Source organism: Macaca thibetana, chromosome 4 (assembly GCF_024542745.1).
Source record: "Macaca thibetana thibetana isolate TM-01 chromosome 4, ASM2454274v1, whole genome shotgun sequence".
Lineage (NCBI taxonomy): Eukaryota > Metazoa > Chordata > Mammalia > Primates > Cercopithecidae > Macaca > Macaca thibetana.
The window spans coordinates 59,747,305-59,767,534 of record NC_065581.1 but is presented as its reverse complement, the minus strand read 5'-3'; the positions used below and the strand labels follow the sequence as shown (position 1 = coordinate 59,767,534).

General features: G+C 35.4%; 1 protein-coding gene across 11 annotated transcripts in view; it reads left to right on the top strand.

Annotated features, from left to right (window-relative positions):
* The first annotated feature begins 173 nt into the window (after positions 1–173).
* Positions 174–20,230, top strand: part of KHDRBS2 (KH RNA binding domain containing, signal transduction associated 2) — a 624,430-nt gene continuing 604,373 nt past the window's right edge. For all 11 annotated transcript variants that reach the window (XR_007725261.1, XR_007725259.1, XR_007725264.1 and 8 more), the window contains exon 1: positions 174–291. Coding sequence is in view for 2 of the 11 variants with exons in the window: in XM_050788994.1 (XP_050644951.1) it covers positions 201–291 (91 nt within the window). In the remaining 9 variants the exon portion in view is untranslated. The remainder of the gene's footprint in view (positions 292–20,230) is intronic.

The following is a 20,230-nucleotide window of genomic DNA, read 5'->3' as shown; positions in this document are numbered from 1 at the left end:
GACGGGCAGCTGTGGACGCGGGGCCACGCAGCCCGACGGCGGGAGTCGCAGGTGCTGGGTGCATGGGCCAGTGAGGACGCACGGAGATCCCCTCGCCGCGCAGAGGAGGAGCAGCGCGGGAGCCAGGCGCTGCCCCACGACCCTGCGTCCGAGCGAGCGGAACCTCGCGCTTCGCCCGGGGACAGTCCGAAGTCCGCGCTATGGAAGAGGAGAAATATTTGCCTGAGCTGATGGCAGAGAAAGATAGCCTGGATCCATCTTTTGTGCATGCATCGCGCCTTTTGGCAGAAGGTAGGACTTGCCCCCACCGATGGGCACAAACCGCCGGCTGCCTATTTCACCCTTGGCTTGATTAGGGGAGTGAAGTTGGGGAGGGACTCCTGTCGCCGCCTTCGCAGAAACTGTCCCCCTGAAGATGCTCGTCTCAGAGCTCGGGCGGACAGACCCCGTTCTTGGGGCGGACAGCAGTGCTCCTTCTCCACGTCTTAATTTGGAGAAGACCAAAGCTACGGAGATCTAATGGCAGTGGCGATGTGACCTGTTAGGATCGTTGATAGAGAAACCGTAAACTGTAACGCGGTCTACAGGGACATTTTCACTTCGCTGAGGGAGGGGAAAGCAGTTTGGAAGTCAATGGTGATCAATGTAGTGTTCTAAGAGCTTTTTGGCTACAGATCAGTATTTTTATTTTTATTTTTTACTGCATTTAGGAAGTGATGTTTGATGCCCTTTAATCAAAGTCTATCCTATGGAAAGTGTTAGAATTAACCTATGCATTAAACTGTGCATGTTCTTATATGTATGTTAATGTAGTAAGTAGAGGCTAAAGTGCTTATACATTTATTTGAAGTGTGATGATTGGGTACTCTGCGAGATACTGGTCCCTGGGAACGCTCTATAATTGATCAACTGTTTTACCAAGTGTGCATTTTCTTTTGTGTACCTGTAATGTTAAAGGAGATTTCGTTCCCAGAGGAACATATATGTCTTGTCTTTTGCATTGCTTTGAAAGGTTAAAAAAAAAAAGACACACAAACTTTATTAACCAAATTACTCCGTTTATGTTATAATAATGCCATCTAAATACTCAAGACACCTATATCTGTAGTTATTTACACATGCCTTTTATAAAACAGCTGCAGATTTTTTTAGATGAATGCTTCATTAATAATGAATTGCTTCATCATCAAATTGGTTACAGTGCAGTTTTGTAGCTAAGGTTGTTATGGACTTACATACAGCAAAAAACTAAAAGGGATAACTTCCTCTACCCCAGCTCCTCAGTATTAAAAGATTTTTTTGAGACTTAGTTGTACCAAGGAAGAATAAATTCTGCTCCTCAATATATGATTTAAATCGGTGTTAGCTATATTTTTAATTGATGGATTGTTATTTATGTTAACAATAAAGTGTAAGGTTTTTTTTATGTTTAAATGCTAAACAGTTAGAAAAAGATTTATAGTCAAAACATGGAACATGTGAAATAACTGAACTGTTTTCAGGGAAAAAGCTTGTTTTATAGATAAGTGGGAAGGTGAAATACAATTATGCCTACTACTTTGGTTACTGAATGAAAAAAATAGAAATTAAAGTGGAAAAGTAAAGTCAATAAAAATGCACTTTTTTGCTTTCTCAAAAAAGACAACTACATAAAAATAATAGCAAAATAATGAGTTAATAGATGTTTAAGATTGTTTGAAATGATTTAAAAGGCAAGTCTTACCAGTCTTCAGTATCTTTAATATATTTTGAATAGTCTTCAATGTATTTTCCAGAAATTTCTTTATGTAGCTGATAATGTCTTTAAAGTGAAAAAAAAAAAAACACTTACAAATTGATCGTTCTCTCTGACCCGCTAATTAGAGTTCTATTTGAGACAAGTGGCTCAAAGATTAATTCATCAGTCATTAATATGAGTTATTGTACTTGAAGGCGGTCAAGCTAAATAAATGCGTACAAGAAACTCTTAACAGAGTGCATAAGTATTTCTTTGTCTGGTAAAGCAGTCAGAGAAGGCTATGCACTTGGTTCCTTAACATTTTATCTTTCCTAGGAACTTGATTTCTTGATATAATACTTAGGAACATGTTCTGATGTTCCTTGTAATTTGATTTTTTCCCAGCAGGGGGAAGCATGCCCTGCTTTTGTAAAGAATTAGAAGGAAAAGCTCCTGAATAGAGGAAAGCATCTAAGTAAGAAACAAAGAGGGTACCTAAATTTCAGAGAAATCAGCATAAGGAAAAGAGAATGGAGGAGGTTATAATAATCTTGGAGTACATAAAGAGTTATGCAAAAGGATGCATAAGTTTTAGATTACCTCAGTACTTGGGACTCTTTACATGTGCTTATTAAAGAGTGTAAGATGATTGTTCTTGGAATCTCAATGATCTTAATGTATATTTTATGGTATAGATCTTTCATTATCTTTCCAAAGGCCAGTTGCCAAGATGTCCACACTTAGTTGCAGATGTCTATAGAAGAGTATCATTGAGGTGATTTTATTTCTTATACTTGAGAATGCACTGATTGAAGGCAGTGGCTATAAATAAACCTGACATAGATATTCATTTGGAGAGAAGGTGCATACTGAAGTACATTTCAGTCAGTACTGTGCAGACAGTGTCAAGCCTGAATGAGTAATAAAAATGATACAGATGATTCAGTTCTTCAGAATGATTTTCCGGAAGCTAATATCTATAAAGGCAGTAATATAAACCAATGAGCTTTCACAATGATTTATTTTGCATTTTGATTGGTGATAGATGCAAATCAGTGCTCAATTGACAATGATGCATGTAGAATTGAAGGCTGTGGGGTTGAAAGTACTAGTTGGATGTTTATTTGGGGTTTTTGGGGGGTCCATTGTAGTTTATTTCACTTGTTTCTGCTGTGTGTTTTCCATAAGAATGATTTCAATTGATTGTTACTCAGAAGAAATCTTGAATAATGTAGTTTGAAGTTTGTTTCTAGTATACTTAAATAATTAAAATAATGTTCATCCTGTGATTATAATGTTGTTTAGTTATCCACTTGTTATGGTAGGTGCTTTTGAATATGATAAAACAGCAAACTCAGAACTATCCTTAAAGTTCTACTCAGAGTCTGAATTTGGTTGCCAGATGAAATTACATGAGGTTATTTATATCTATTCTGCTTCTGGGAAGTGCATTTAACTGTGAATCTAGATACCTGGATTTGAATTCCACTTTAACCTCAACTGAATCTGGGTAAGCTTTCTTTCCCTGGGCCCAGTTTCCTTGTCTCTCAAATTAAGGAGTTGGACTAAGTGATGTATATATATATATATTTTTTTTGCAATTCTAATTAAGTCTCAGACTACTGATGGATACAACGAAGTGATGTTTGTATATTCGGAACAAAAAATCAATGGCTGCACATTTTCAAAACTTTTTTCATTCTTTCCTAGTTTAATGATTAATAATATATTTATGGCACTAAAATGTAATTTGAGGTGTATATTTTATTTTGGGTATTGGGGACAGATTGATGTTCTTAAGTCTATTGAACTACTATTAATGTTTGAGGCCAAAAATATATATACATGAGAATATTGTCTGGAAATATTCTATGTCTGCTGACAGACATAGATCTGTTCGGATTTATATATTCAATTACGGTGATTCCATATTCTTAGGAGCATTAGAAATTTTTGTCTAATTGAGAGCGGTTTGGGGAAGACTTCCTAGCCTGAAATCTTTGCAAGCATTATATGACGATGTCAAACACTGCCAAATACCCCAGCAGTTCGAATGGTTTTCAAAAAACTGTAGGTGCTATTTTCAAACTTTAGTGAAAAGTTTGACCTCCCATCTAGACTTGGCCTTTATTTTTGCAGATATAAGTGAGATCTTAAAATATTAAGGAAACGGGGATTGATACTTATCACAAATGCAAACCTGAGAGTTAACTACATTTCGGTTATCAAAAAGAACCATTTTTTGGTTAGATAGTGTTTCTTAAATATTTTTCATAAAGCTTCATATGTTTTTAAATTAAGAAAAGTTATTAGTGTCATGTCTAAAGCAGCTTCTGGTTAAAAATAGTATTCCTGTGACTCTTTAAAGTGACTTTTCTTTTGATTAATGTAATCACCTTTTTCTCCCAATAGATTTGGGATAATCTTACTTATGTTTCTTAAATAAAAGAAAAACATGGGCGAAAAATTAAATTCAAGTTATCTTTGATCTTCAATTAGAACAATTTATGATATAGTGGAAAATTTGTACTTTGACAAGAAAAACACTTAGGAGTGAGCATTGACACTTCTACCTACTGGGAAATATAGGATGTGTCATTTCCCCCCTCTCTGATACTCAGTTTCTTCATCTATATAAGAGGAAAAGTAATACCTACCAGGCAGAGTTCTTTTAAGATGGAAAAACAAATAAACAAACAAACTTCTGCTTGTGATGCCTGTGATAACATAAGCAGTATTTTTAAAATTTATTTTATTTTATTTTATTTTATTTTATTTTATTTTCAAGACAGAGCCTTGCCCTGTCACCTAGATTGGAGTGCAGTGGTGCGATTTTGGCTCATTGCAACCTCTGCCTCCTGGATTCAAGCAATTCTCCTGCCTCAGCCTCCCGAGTAACTGGGATTACAGGTGCATGCCACTACGCCCAGCAAATTTTTGTATTTTTAGTAGAGACAGGATTTCACCATGTTAGCCAGGCTGGTCTCAAATTCCTGACTTTGTGATTCTCCCGCCTCGTCCTCCCAAAGTGCTAGGATTACAGGCGTGAACCACCATGCCCGGCTAGTAATTTTTATGTGTATAACAAAAATATAAGCAGAAATTAAACAAATGTAAGATGATGCACCTCAATTTGAGAAAATAAATAAAATAAACACTTCCTTACTTTACTGCTGAGTTAAATTTAAATTCATAAAGCAAATTATGAAATAAATTACCTTATGAAAAATGATTAGAGTTTTAAAAATATCATGTTTAGTAAATGATCACTTGTTAGTCTTTAACCATGAGCTTGATTAGCCCTGATCCTATTTATTTGAAGAGTAATTTCAGACCTATTCAGACTTCCCCTTAAACCCACACATTCTTCACTCTCTTCACTCTCAGCAGGTGATTTCATCATCCTTTTTATTGGAGGAAATGGATATATCTCTTCTGCTATTCCTTAACCTCCTACCACCTAAAAACTTCCATAGCCATTGTCACTGTCTTTCATTTCCAGAAGACCAAATGTTTCTTTTCTTCAAGGTTGACTTGCCACCCATATCCTTGACCTAAATGCTCTTCATCTCTGGACTCATTCTGTAGTTAAATCCTTTATTCAATATCTCCTACTCTTTCTCCCAATCAACTCTTTCTTTATAGCAGCTGTCAACATGATTCAATCTGAATAATTTGAAGAAATAGAATACTTCTTTCACTTGCCACAAGTATTAAAAAATGATCTCTCTTGACATGTATCCTTCGTTGTTTCCTTCAAACTTCTGATAATACTAGTATATACTAACTGCCTCACTTTCTTCATTTACGTTTTAAAATTTATTCAGTTTGGCTTCTGTCTTCATCACTGTCCTGAAACTGATGACCCTAGTGACAGAATAATCTCATAATTGCCAAATCAAATAAAATTTTTCTGACCTGTCATCAAGTCTCTTGGCTGCACTTTCCACTATTGACCTTCTTCTGATTTCTTTCTACCTTCCTTGTCTTCTAGGCACTGTACTCTGCTGGTTTTACTTCCTTCTTTGACCGTTTCTTGCCCTCATCATCCTTCATTTCCCTCCTTCCCACACCAACACACAGAATGCTGTCACAGTACTTCATTTAAGGCTAAAGTCTCACCATGTCACACTTCTTAATAATTTCCATTGCCTGCAAGGTGTAGTCCATACCCCTTGACGTTCTTATAACTTGCTTACCTCTCCAGAAGCATCTCTTCAGCCTTTCTGCTTAATTTCTCTCAGGTATACCAAACTGCTTATCGTTCACTCTCTAGACTCCCTTGACATTCCCATACCTATTCACAGAAAGCTAGATATCTTCCCCTCATTCCCATAATGAACACCTCTAGATCACTGTCCAAACTGTTATTTTAGAATGATCAGGTTGTGCCTATCTCTCTTACTAGTGAAACAGCTCCTCTTTGTCCGCTCTTGAGCAGAACTAAGTCTTTTTCATCATTATATTAGCAGCACTTTTCACAGTGCCTGGTATGTGGTGGTGCCAGGTGGAGGCCAAACGGGCTTTTCTCCATCAGACTTCAGAACCCGTCTCCTGTTGGCCCCTCTGCTACCTCTTCTGCATGTGGATAATACTTGCCCTTCTCTCTGTCCTCTCCTATGTCTAAGGTGTTGCACATGCTAGGACCTCGCTTTAGAATGCCCTTTCTAGCTTCTCTCCATGATTATAATTTATCTTCATTCAATTAAACTGAGTACTGCTATTCCTTCTTCTAGGAACCCTTTCATAATGGCTTCTCATCTAATTCATTATAAATTAAGTGCACTTCTGGTTTTATTTTCAACCTATCCACCATTTCTACATTGCAACATGCAATTCTGTTTTGGTTGTCTTCCCCACTAAGCTTGAAGGCCAGACTATGACTTCTGTCTTTGAATTTTTAATGCCTGCCTTCAGCCTCATATGTAGAAGGCCTCAATAAATGTTTATTAACTGAATGATGTTGACCTCATATCTTCCTTTTTCTCCTATTTTGTATTTAGAAAGTATCTCCAGAAACAAGTTTTCAGTAATTCTGTCATTTAGAATGATAATACTAATTCAGTCATATTTGCATAATGCAAAACCTCAGGAGGCCACTTTGAAAGTTTCCATTTGTTTCTAAGTTAATTTTGAAAAATTATTCATTTGCAGGAAGTTGGAAAGTTAGTACGGGGAAGTCCTGCTTTACTCTGTGAGGTCTCTGAGAATCTGCCCATTTGTTTCTTTGTTGTTTGGATTGAGGCTTTGTGTGTGTGTTTGCTTTTAATACTTCTGAGTTGCCAGCTTTTCTAGCACTCAATATGGCACATACGCGGCACAAAGAAAATCTAGGAAAACCATTAAAATGTCATTCCCGAGTCTTGTGGTACTCAGACAATTGGCCTCCTTTTCTCTACTTTCTAGAAAAGAAAATTTTTCTTATGTTTATCTGTAATGTCCCATCCCCATTCATTTATGTGTTTTAATTTATATCTTTATGAAATCTTTTGAATGAATATTAGGCCTTGTACATTAATATTAATATTTCATTAACTAGTTGTATAAGAATGAACATGACCATGATAAATTCATCTGGATAATGGACACAGTAATATTCTCTATATTTATCTCATTTTAAGGTTCTTTTTATGGCCTGGTACCTGAGAGTGGGAACATAACTGATCATTATTCTCGGTTTCTCTTTATGTACACAGTCTATAGTGAAGCTGTTTGTTCCCACAGCAGCTGTAGAAGGGGAGGAAGTGAGGTTTGGAGGTAGTTCTTAGAAACCCTTGGAAATAACTGTAATATCATTGGCTTTCCTTATGCACTTATTTGAACACCGAATTTGATCCTTCTTTTTGGTTTGGCTATATTATAAGAAATATATCTTCATTGGAATTATATTCTGACACCAGTTTGATTTTTTTAAAGCTATAAACTGTGTAATATTTAATATATTCCATAGATCAAAATTTGATACTATTACCTATAAAATGCTGAATTCCAATAAAATAAACATAATTTGGAAAATTGTTTAAAGGTAGAATACCCACTAATTGCTGATATTCTACATTAATGTTAGCAAATATCCATATTATATGACTTCCTCATTTTCTCAAGTGCAGAGTTCTGTAATGAGTGCATCTTTTATTTGCCAAATACTTGCGAGGTCATGGCCAAGCATCCTCTTGCTCAATTGTTTTAACTTTTTTGGGGGAAAGAAGTCATTTTTAGCGCATCCTCCATTTGACTCATGAACAGTAATTCCAAAAAGATTTTGCGGTATAGAGAGATAATAAAAAATCATAAAAGCATTAGGCTATTTACTTTATATTTTAGCTATTGTTTGGAAGATTAATTCTATCAGACTAGTGCTCTACTTCATTTGACTACACAATCACACATGCCCTTGAATGTGTGCTGGTAAAAACTGCACATGGTATGTGCTATTAGTAATGAAATATCAAATGTTTACTTTATGGGATTTATAATCTATAGGGGATTCAACTGTATACATATAGACATCTATATATATGTATATATGTATACATATATATGTGTGTATATATACACAGACACACACACGTGATATAAATAAGTATATGGAAGGTCCAATAGGTTTTACATAAATTTTAGAGACCACTGATACAGGAATTCAGAGAAAGTCATAACTTCGGTTGTTTATGGTAATGGGAGATTTATCATTATTACCATTATTATCTCAACATTTATTGTGAGTTTACTCTTTGCCGGACACTGTACTAGACGATTTGCATGCATTACCACAAGTAATCTACCCACCAGTCTTATTGTGTAGTTATTAGTGTTAGTTTTACAAATTAGAAAAATTAGGGCTTAGAGAAATTAATTTATATCAAGTCTCACAGCAAAGAAATTGTACATGTAACCATTACACCACATTGTCTCCTATGATAGAGACCCAATGTTAGGCTTTGAAAGAAGGCCAGATGCTAGTATGCAAATTTTATCTAGAAGATCAATGTTGTTGTTGCCATTAACTTCTAAAATATGTTTCTGAGTGCAAATATTGGATGAATTATTATATGATATCATAAAATATAAGTATAGCTTATGAAAGTCAAATAAATTTATAAATGGGGAAATTTACCTTATTATAGAATTGAATTAAGGATCATCAAGACAGCCTACATTTCTGAATGACTTGTATTGACTACTTTGTAGAGAGTTTAGTGATGTGGTAGCAGAGCAGAGGGAACATTTCAGACTTCTTTTGACCCAAAAAGTGATGGATAATTTTGTGTGGTTTGCTGAGGCACTTTTCCCCATATTTTTTAGACAACTGCTTGTATTTGCTGAATTCTTCTAGAAACAAAAGAACAACTGTAGGTCCTCTCTTGTGTCCTGAGGCGGTCAGGGTTTTGTTTAACATTTAGAAGTGAGCAAATTTTACATTTGATCAGAAGCAGAAAACAATATGGCTTGATTTAAATGTTATCTGCATGTTTTGAGGTATTAGAATTTAATAACTTTGAAACAGATTGACTGGTGTTATTGTACTGTTATCAGAAATGGCACAATCAGTGTCTGTTTCCTTTAAAACATTAAAGATTAGATTTTACTCTTCTTATAGAAAACCAGAATAAGTGTGTTTTCTGTTGAGCATATTTTTAGCAGTTTCATAGCATTGTATGCTAGATAATGATAAGCCCTGACTGCAACTTAGGAGAGGGAGCTTCTGTGATACAAACAAAATAAAGAGCCTGAATGAGAAGAAATTTGTTGAATTTTGAGGAGAAGAAAGGGGTGACTCAAGTAATGGCTGCTTTTATTGAACATACACAGTGGCTTAGGTCTTTATTTTTTGTTTATTTTTTTATTATACTTTAAGTTCTAGGGCACATGTGCACAACGTGCAGTTTTGTTACATATGTATACATGTGCCATGTTGGTGTGCTGCACCCATTAACTCGTCATTTACATTAGATATATCTCCTAATGCTATCCCTCCCCCTTCTCTCCACCCCACTATAGGCCCTGGTGTGTGATGTTCCCCTTCCTGTGTCCAAGTGTTCTCATCGTTCAATTCCCACCTATGAGTGAGAACATGCGGTGTTTGGTTTTTTGTCCTTATGGTAGTTTGCTGAGAATGATGGTTTCCAGCTTCATCCATGTCCCTACAAAGGACACGAACTCATCCTTTTTATGACTACATAGTATTCCATGGTGTATATGTGCCACATTTTCTGAATCCAGTCTAACATTGATGAACATTTGCGTTGGTTCCAAGTCTTTGCTATTGTGAATAGTACCGCAAGAAAGATACGTGTGCATGTGTCTTTATAGCAGCATGATTTATAATCCTTTGGGTATATACCCAGTTATGGGATGGCTGGGTCAATTGGTATTTGTAGTTCTAGATCCTTGAGGAATCGCCACATTGTCTTCCACAGTGGTTGAACTAGTTTACAGTCCCAGCAACACTGTAATAGTGTTCTTATTTCTCCACATCCTCTCCAGCACCTGTTGTTTCCTGACTTTTTAATGATCGTCATTCTGACTGGTATGAGATGGTATCTCATTGTGGTTTTGATTTGCATTTCTCTGATGACCAGTGATGATGAGCATTTTTTCATGTGTCTGTTGGCTGCATAAATGTCTTCTTTTGAGAAGTGTCTGTTCATATCCTTTGCCCACATTTTGATGGGGTTGTTTGTTTTTTTCTTGTACATTTGTTTGAGTTCTTTGTGGATTCTGGGTATTAGCCCTTTGTCAGATGAGTAGATTGCAAAAAATTCTTCCCATTCTGTAGGTTGCCTGTTCACTCTGATGGTAGTTTCTTTTGCTGTGCAGAAGCTCTTCAGTTTAATTAGATCCCATTTGTCAATTTTGACTTTTGTTGCCATTGCTTTTGGTGTTTTAGACATGAAGTCCTTGCCCATGCCTATGACCTGAATGGTATTGCCTAGGCTTTTTTCGGTTTTAGGTCTAATATTTAACTCTTTAATCCATCTTGAATTAATTTTTGTATAAGGTGTAAGGAAGGGATCCAGTTTCAGCTTTCTACATATGGTTAGCCAGTTTTCCCAGCACCATTTATTAAATAGGGAATCCTTTCCCCATTTCTTGTTTTTGTCAGGTTTTTCAAAGATCAGATGGTTGTAGATGTGTGATATTATTTCTGAGGGCTCTGTTCTGTTCCATTGGTCTATATCTCTGTTTTGGTGCCAGTACTATGCTGTTTTGGTTAGTGTAGCCTTGTAGTAGCCTTGTGGTTTGAAGTCAGGTAGCGTGATGCCTCCAGCTTTGTTCTTTTGGCTTAGGATTGTCTTGGCAATGTGTGCTCTTTTTTGGTTCCATATGAACTTTAAAGTATTTTTTTCCAATTCTTTGAAGAAAGTCGTTGGTAGCTTGATGGGGATGACATTGAGTCTATAAATTACCTTGGGCAGTATGGCCATTTTCACAATATTGATTCTTCCTATCCATGAGCATGGGATGTTCTTCCAATTGTTTGTGTCCTCTTTTATTTCACTGAGCAGTGGTTTGTAGTTCTCCTTGAAGAGCTCCTTCACATCCCTTGTAAGTTGGATTCCTAGGTATTTTATTCTCTTTGAAGCAATTGTGAATGGGAGTTCACTCACGATTTGGTTCTCTCTGTGTTATTGGTGTATAAGAATGCTTGTGATTTTTGCACATTGATTTTGTATCTTGAGACTTTGCTGAAGTCACGTATCAGCTTCAGGAGATTTTGGGCTGAGACAATGTGGTATTCTAAATATACAGTCATGTCATCTGCAAACAGGGACAATTTGACTTCCTCTTTTCCTAATTGAATACTCTTCATTTCTTTCTGATTATTTATTATTTCTGCCTGATTACCCATTCAGAACTTCCAACACTATGTTGAATAGGAGTGGTGAGAGAGGGCATCCCTGTCTTGTGCCAGTTTTCAAAGGGAATGCTTCCAGTTTTTGCCCATTCAGTATGATATTGGTTGTGGATTTGTCATAAATAGCTCTTCTTATTCTTTATATTCTGAGAGACAGGTAATATTGTCCCTATTTTATAGGAAAAGATAAAAAGGAAGATTACAAGGTAGCACAATCAATTTGGATTTTTTAAAAAACAATAAATCAGAGGTTAGGCAAATGTCCAATAAAAGTGTGAAAGTGTCAAAAAACAGCCATTATACATTGAAATGTAAACAGTATTAAAGAACATAACTTGTTTAAGGGAATAGCAAAATCTTGCTTTGATAAACTTTTAGAAAAGTGACTAACTAGGTTACTGTAGAACTTGTTGTTTCCTTTAAAATAATTTTCTCTGGGAAATTTGAGGAATTTTTTTCTGGAACTTGATTTACATCCACCAGTACATTCATTTTATAAAATGATACTATAAAATGCAAACAGTAGATGAATGACTAAATAATAGAACATATTTACCATGATGTTTACTCCTGTAAATGATAAATGGAAAGGCTTTAGTAAGTGTAAAATAGGATTAAGAATCATCTATGTCTCCAGACAGTGTAAGTTTTTTTTTTTTCTGGCAAATGTAGAAGCTGCTTTTTTATCCATCCAAAACCTTGTGGAAAATGGGGCCTTTAAGGAATTGTGTAAAGATGAAAGAACATTTGGTATGCTGAGGCAGATGGCATTTTATTATATGATATTACTTTGGAATGGACTTCAGTATGATAGATGGTTATGCATTAAGCTAGTCTTCTAAAATTACTGAAAGACTGGATATTATGTCATCGCCACATAGGGAAAATCTGTTAGAATAAAACATTATGATAATTAAAAGCAGTTTAATGAAGTCAGATGAAGTGATAAGTATTTAGAATGAGTTTCAATAAACCAAATGGTTTCCCTTTGAGTAAAATGAGTGTTTTATATATATATATATATATATATAAAACAAATAAGGGATTTATGGGAATATATATGTGTGTGTGTATATATATATTTGATGAGTGATATATGTATATATTGTGTTTGTTAAACATACGTTAGACATTAGGAATCAAAGAGAAGTGATGCAGACTTGGCCCAATTGGTTCTTATTGTTTGTGTTTCTCTTTACTAACAGAGATTTACATTTAGTTTGAGGAGGGGGCAGGAGTTACATAAAATCTACCATACAATGATAAGAGAAGTAGATGATGCTTTAGGAGTTTGGGGCAGGACACCTAAACAAGTGTACGGAGATGAAAGGCTTCCATAGGAGGGGGCGTATTAGTTGAGATTCTACAAATAAGTAGAATACGACCAGAATTCAGTGATGAAGCAGCTATAAATTGGAGAGAATTATACATGCATATAGTAAACAACATCTTTAAAATCTGACAAGAAAGAGAATATTTATTCAAATAGGTAGAAGTTAAGCATCGTTGGAGACATAGTAAAGGGAAAAGAAGAAGAGTGTGTCTAGAGAGTGGTAGAGGCTTATCACATGTACGTTGTAAAATATGTTAAGAGTTTTGGACTTTATGCTACAAGTAATGGTAAATCATTGAAAGGTATTTAAAAAGGGCAAGTGTGATGGAGTTTTATTTAAAGTATAATGTAGCTGCATTGCTGGAGACTGGATTGGATAGGTACAAGACATGGGCAGGACATCAGGTAGATAGAGCAACAGTTCAAGAGAGAAGTTACAGTGGCCTGGATTCAAATAATGATATCACAGATGGGGAAAAGTAGACAGATCTAGGGAGACCGAAGTGGGCAGATCACGAGGTCAGGAGTTCAAGACCAGCCTGACCAATATGGTGAAACCCCATCTCTACTAAAAATACAAAAATTAGCCAGATGTGGTGGCGCATGCCTGTATTCCCAGCCACTGAGGAGACTGAGGCAGGAGAATCGATTGAACCCAGGAGACGGAGGTTATAGCGAGCTGAGATTGTGCCACTGCACTCCAGCCTGGGTGACAGAGGCTCCATCTCAAAAAAAAAAAAAAAAAAAAAAAAAAAAAAATTGCAAGTAAAATGTAAAGTGTTGGGTTGGATAGAGGGGCTGAGAAATAAAGAGTGGTCAAGTTGGCCATCTGGGTTGCTTGTTGGTAATTAGTTAATGACGGTGTCAGTTACTGAGATATTTATTAAAGAAGGTTAGTGCTGCATTCAGTTGGATATACACTGAAGGGATGTAAGTGGAGAGCTGGGTCTGGAGAAAGATGGTGCTGCAGGTAATGGTTTAAGTTTTACTAGCATCTAGGTGATAATTGACCTTTGGAGTAGAAGAGATCACCCTGAGAGAGCATATAAAGTACAATAGAAAGGAGACTTAGGATAAAACTCTGAGGAATATCAGTATTTAAGGGAAAGATAGAAAACTCATCTACAAAGTTGACTCAAAGGACTTTACTAAAATGTAGGTCGGAAAGACCAAGTAAGTTCAGTATCGGATAAATACGGTATTTGAAGAATGAAGGATTTGTTTAGTATTTTCAAGTGTTGCAGTAGATCAAGTAAGACAAGGATTAAGAGCCTTTAATGGATTTGGCAACAAAGAACAGACTGAGAGAAGGGTTGGAGAAAACCCCTTATTTCTGCAAGTTGACGAATGAGTAGAAAGTGAGGCTATGAGAGAAGGTAGGAGAACTCGCCCAAGAACTTTGACTTCACAGGGGAGGAGAGCTAGGAGTAATATGTTGAACTGTATGAAATTGATAATATTTCATCATTTTGACCTGAAAAATAGCAATTTTTGTGTGATTTAATTTATAAAAGGGTACAGTAGAATGAGAGAGTCATTTGAGGGTAGTGGCTGACATGCTGAAGCTAGACTCCCTAAGTCCCTTGTTTCTTCCTAGAATTAAAGACCCATGTTATTCTGAGTGAGGTACTTTAACTTCTATATCCCTTTTTTCCCTCATGTGCAAATTGGGTACACTCTTAGTTCTAAACTGAAAAGATAATGATGGCTGCCTATTGTTTCTTTTGCTCACTGTAAACTACAACAGAACTCCTGTAGTCTCCTATTCTCTATATCTCCGTTCTTCATCCTGTCTGCTTCCACCTTTCTAATTTCCTCAGTGTAATGTGGAACATCCTTTTATAAAACTACATATGATATTATAAAATTGTAAAATGAATTCTGACTCCTTTTATAGGACTGTTCTTGGAATCCTGAATCTTTTCCTCTCTGAAATCCATTGTAGGCATTTGCTTTTTCCTTTGGCAATTCTTACTGACATCTTGGCATATGTGATTTTACTGACCACTCACTGCCAACATCTTGATACTTTTTTTCCTTTGTATTTGTCCTCCTGTACTCAATACAGAAATTTACTGCCTCCATTGTGGTCAGTGAAGCTATCATCCATGGTGAGCATGAGATGGAATGCCTCGGTGGGCATGCTACTGGATCCTCACTGCTTCTTGTAATGTGAGCATTTCTCTTTTTGACTGAGGATATATGAAAAGATAAATGTATTATCTTTCAATGCAGCCTGCTACATAGGTCTGTTTCAGTATTGGAGGAAATCACGACTGTGTTGGACCTAAGAAAAAGGATGTGCTTGTGTATCATTTCAAATACAGTCATTTATTGCTCAGTGCCAAAGATCTATTCTGAGAAATGTGTCATTAGGCGATTTCATCATCGTGTGAACATCAGAAAGTATATTCACACAAACCTACATGGAATAGCTACCACATACCCAGTCTGTATGGTACAGCTATTGTTCCTAGGCTACAAAGCTGTATAGCATGTTACTGTATTGATTACTGCAGGCAATTGTAACATAATGGTATTTGTATACCTAAACATAGAAAAAGTATAGTAAATATACGGTATAAAATATAAATAGTGGTATACCTATATAGGGCATTTACTATGAATGGAGCTTGCAGGACTGGAATTTGCTCTGGGTGAGTTAGTCAGTAGTGGTAAGTGAAGGTGAAGGTCAAGGACATTACTGTACAATACTGTAGACTTTATAAACACTGTAAGTTAGGCTGTACTGAATTTCTTTTTTTAATTGTTTCTTCAATAATAAATTAATGGCTTACTATAACTTTTTACTTTATAAGCTTTTTAATTTTAAAAAAGTTTTTGACTTTTTGTAGTTAGCTATACAAATATCTTTATATCCTTATTCTGTAAGCTTTTCTGATTTTTAAATTTATTATTTTTTTTTACTCTTTAAACTTTCTTATTAAATAATACCCAACTACACACATTCACCTAGTACTATACAAGTTAGGATTGTCAATTTCACCATCACCCCACATCTTGTCCTACTGGGAAGTCTTCAGGGGCAATAACACGTAGGGAACTGTCATCATCTATGATAATCATATCTCCTTCTGGAATATCTCCTGATGGACCTGCCTGAGCCTGTTTAACAGGTAACTTTAAAAATATGTAAGTTGAGGAGCATATTCAAAAATAACAGTAAAAAGTATTGTATAATACATACATAAAATAGTAACATATTATTATCAAGTATTATGAGCTCTACATGATTGTGTGTGCCATACTTTTATACTACTGGCAGCACAGTAGGTTTGCTAACATTGGCATCACCACAAACTCATGAGTAATATGTTGTGCTAGATATTAGGATGGGTAAACCTCAGGAGTTTTTCAGCTCTATTATAATCCTATGGGACCACCATGATGTTATATGTGGTTTATTGTTGATTGAAACAACATTATGTGGCATATGACTATATATATACACACATACATATTTATTCATACATACACATGTGTATATATGTGTGTGTACTATATATATATTTTTAAGGTTAAACATAACTTTATGAAACATTTATTATAGTTTGTGTGTGTATATGGAATTTGTGGATTTATCAGGTCATTATATAAAATGCATTTCTTACTGTGGAATATGGTGAAAATGCTGAAAGCTACTGTCATAGTAGAAAAAAAAATGGTAGGTAAAGTCAAAATATTACCGTTTGAGTGACAGATCTGCTAACCTGGTAGCTTTGTGACAGTGGGCCAATTTCTAAATCTTATTGAGCCTTTCTTTCCTCATCTATGACATAGGTTCTTACCAACGATCTCATAGGTCATCCAGTCATCTCATGAATCCTATGCAAGTGTATATGCAGTATTTATCTGATAGCAGAAATTAATAAAGATTTTTTTTCCTTATCTACTTTGCTTTGGTTTTCTTTCTTTAAAAACGTTGAGGTAAAATATATAAACAGTGAAATTCAGATTTTAGGTATAAAACTTAATGAGTTTTGGTAATTGTATAGTCTTGTGTGAACAATGCCCGTATCAAAGTAGAGAACATTTCTGTCAGCCTAGAGACTTCCCTTGTGACCCCTTTCCATAACCTGCTGTATCAGTCTTTTTTGTATTGCTATAAAGGAATACTCGAGGCTGGGTAATTTATAAGGAAAATAGGTTTATTTGGCTTACAGTTCTGCAGGCTGCACAGGAAGCATAATACAAGTATCTGCTTCTGGCGAGGTCCTCAGGAAGCTTCAAATTATGGCAGAAATGGAAGAGGAGCTGATGTGTCACATGGAGACCGAGAAAGAGAGAGAGAGAGAGAGACAGAGAGAGAGAGAGAGAAGGATGGGGTTCCACACCCTTTTAAACAACCAGCTCTTGTGTGAACTAAGAGAGTGAGAACTTACCTTTACTGTAGGGGAGGCACCAAGCCATTAATGAGGGATCCACTCCCATGGATCCAAACACCTCCCAACAGGCTCCAACTCCAACATTGTGGATCACATGTTAACATAAGATTAAGAGGGGACAAATATTCAAACTGTGTCCCCTCCATTTCCTTTAGGAACCACCTATTATGATTTCTGTTATTAGAGAAAGCTTTGTTTTTCAACTTCGTAGGAGTGGAACAATGTAGTATCTACTCTTCCTTTTTCTTAGGTTCAGTATATCTTTGACAGTCATCCATGTTGTTGCATGTATTAATAGTTTATTTCTTTTATGGCTGAGAAGTAGAAGTACACCATTGTACAAATATGTCCCATTTTGTTTATTCAATATCATGAATGTACATATGGGCTCCTTTCAGTGTTAGCTGATTATAGATAAGCTGTTATAAAAGTTTACGTACAGGATTTTTATAGATATGCATTCTTTGCATGGAGTGTAATTTCTGGGTCTTAGATCATATATATGCTTAACCTTTTATTATAATATATGGAATTGCAAACAGTTTTCTAGAATGCTTATACAGTCTCACTCTCTTACCAGTGATGTATGAAAATTCTGGCTGTGGCATTTCCTTGCCAACATTTGAAGTTCTCAGTCTTTTTAACAATAGCCACTTCAGTGGTTTGCAGTGATAACTTACTGTGGTTTTGATTTGCATCTCCTTGAATATTAATGTTGATGATCATGCTTTCATGTGCTTTTTTGGAGTCCATTATATGTATTCTTATTTGAAATGAGTGCCTAGAATGCTGAGGCAAATTTTTAATTGGGTTGTGGGTCTTTTATTCTTGTAGCAGTTATTTGTGTTCTGGGTTTGCATCATTTGTTACAAATATGTTTTGTGAATATTTCCCCCTAATATGTGGCTCAGCTTTTAATATTCTCATCTTTCAAAGAGCAGAAGTTATTAATTTTGCTGAAGTCAATTTATAATTTTTTCATACTTGGTCCTGTGTGTGTCCTCTCTAAGAAATCTTTGCCTATATCAAGGTCACAGAGTTATTCTCAATATTTTCTTCTAGAAGCTTTATGGTTTTAGCTTTTAAGTATAGGTTTATGTCTCATCTAGAAATAGTTTTTGTATATGGTGTCAAGATAGTCAAAGTATTTTTTAATTGGAATATCCAGTTGTTCCAGAATCATTTGCTGAAAAAATTTTTCTCTGCCCAATGCTATGTTTAAAGTGTTCAAAAATACTGTGTAAATACAATGAAGGTTTGTGTTTAAATATATAAAATATGGCAAAATAAATTTTATAGTGTTTTATGAATATATGAATTGTCTTTCAATATTGACCCTTTGCATGACTGTTTTAATTCTGAAGGAGACAGTGACTGTTGAGATTATTAAGCATGATATTTGTTTATACTGTATTTTAAATTTATACATAGCTATGGAATCATATCTAGTAAATCCTAAGCACTGCACTGTCCTGAGTGGCAAAGTAGGCTCTGGTGTGAAGAAAAAAAAATAGAGGAAACATTTTTTTCTGTATTAACACATTAAACATTTCCATTAAAAAGGACCATGTAAGCTTAGACAATATGTTACATGGTTTTTATATTTTTTCAAGAAAACAGTATATTTTATATAAACAGAATTGGCATCCCCACCCTTGGTAGAGTAGATGTACTTGTAGACTAACAACTCAGACCTACGTCTGCATCCACAATGATAGCTCATCTTTTTATCTTCATCTTCAGGGACATGTTAGCTGCCAGCATTGCTGTCACCCTGAAATGTGACATAAATTTCGTGAAATTGCTCAACAGCATAAGTGACTGGTGACTTTATGCTTATCCCTCAAGTACTAAACCACTATCATTTAGTAAACATGTATGTTCTCATCATGTCAACACTAATAACCAAAAAGAAGATTTAACAATGATCTAGACTGACAGAATATATCAGTGCTGGCATTTGGTGAGGTAATTCTCCAAGAAGTATGTTTTTATGGGCATGAAAGCTGCTACCCCCAAAAGCAAATGAACCTATATAATGGGGTTTAGGATAGTGTTTCAGTGGAAACTTTTTGTTTGTATTTAGGACAGGAAGAGAAATGAATTTAGATGCTATCAAGTGATACAAAATTGTTAAATACTGAAATGTGTTCCCATAGGATTAATACCTGCTATAGAAAGTTATGAGAAAAGAAAAATACTTTGTTTTCTTCAAAAGCTATGTATTGATACTTTCTTGAAAATGGAACTTTTGCTTAGATAACATATGAATATCTATTTCATCTTATGTTTTTGCAATTTCATAGTATTGAACAATAATTTCATAACTTATTATTAAAGCAAAACAATCTTGAAGTTTAATCACAAAATATTTTGTGTATGAACGTATGATTTGATGTTAAGTAGTAGTTGATAGATTTGAATCCCTGAAAGCATCTTTTTATACATTTATCAAACTTTTGCAATACTAGTCAGTTTAAGATCTACATGGGGAGAAGAGGAGAGAATAAAATCTCTGTTGCATTTCAACTTTTATTGTTAGTCTGTAGCTCATTTTGACTACTCCCAGTTACAAACAAAAAATAAATACAATTTGCTTATGTGTTCCACTTTCTATTCCCTAGTAACTGTTATTATTATATAATTGATATTTTATGAGATTTTTAAGGAGATTGTCCAAGTTTGTTTTGACCCATTTTAGAACCCCTCTCTCCTCTGAGCATTTTATTATAGACCCTTGTTCACCTGACTGCAGCCAAAAGGCTCAGAGCAGCTAAAAGACTCTTTCTGTTGGGAGCTTGGCATTAAAACTGAGAGGAAGCAAACCAGTTTGGGCTGATTCCTAATATAGAGGACATGTAAACTTTGGAGCTGTGGGTCTAATCTTCAGACGAAACAAAATAGTGAGGTAGAGATGA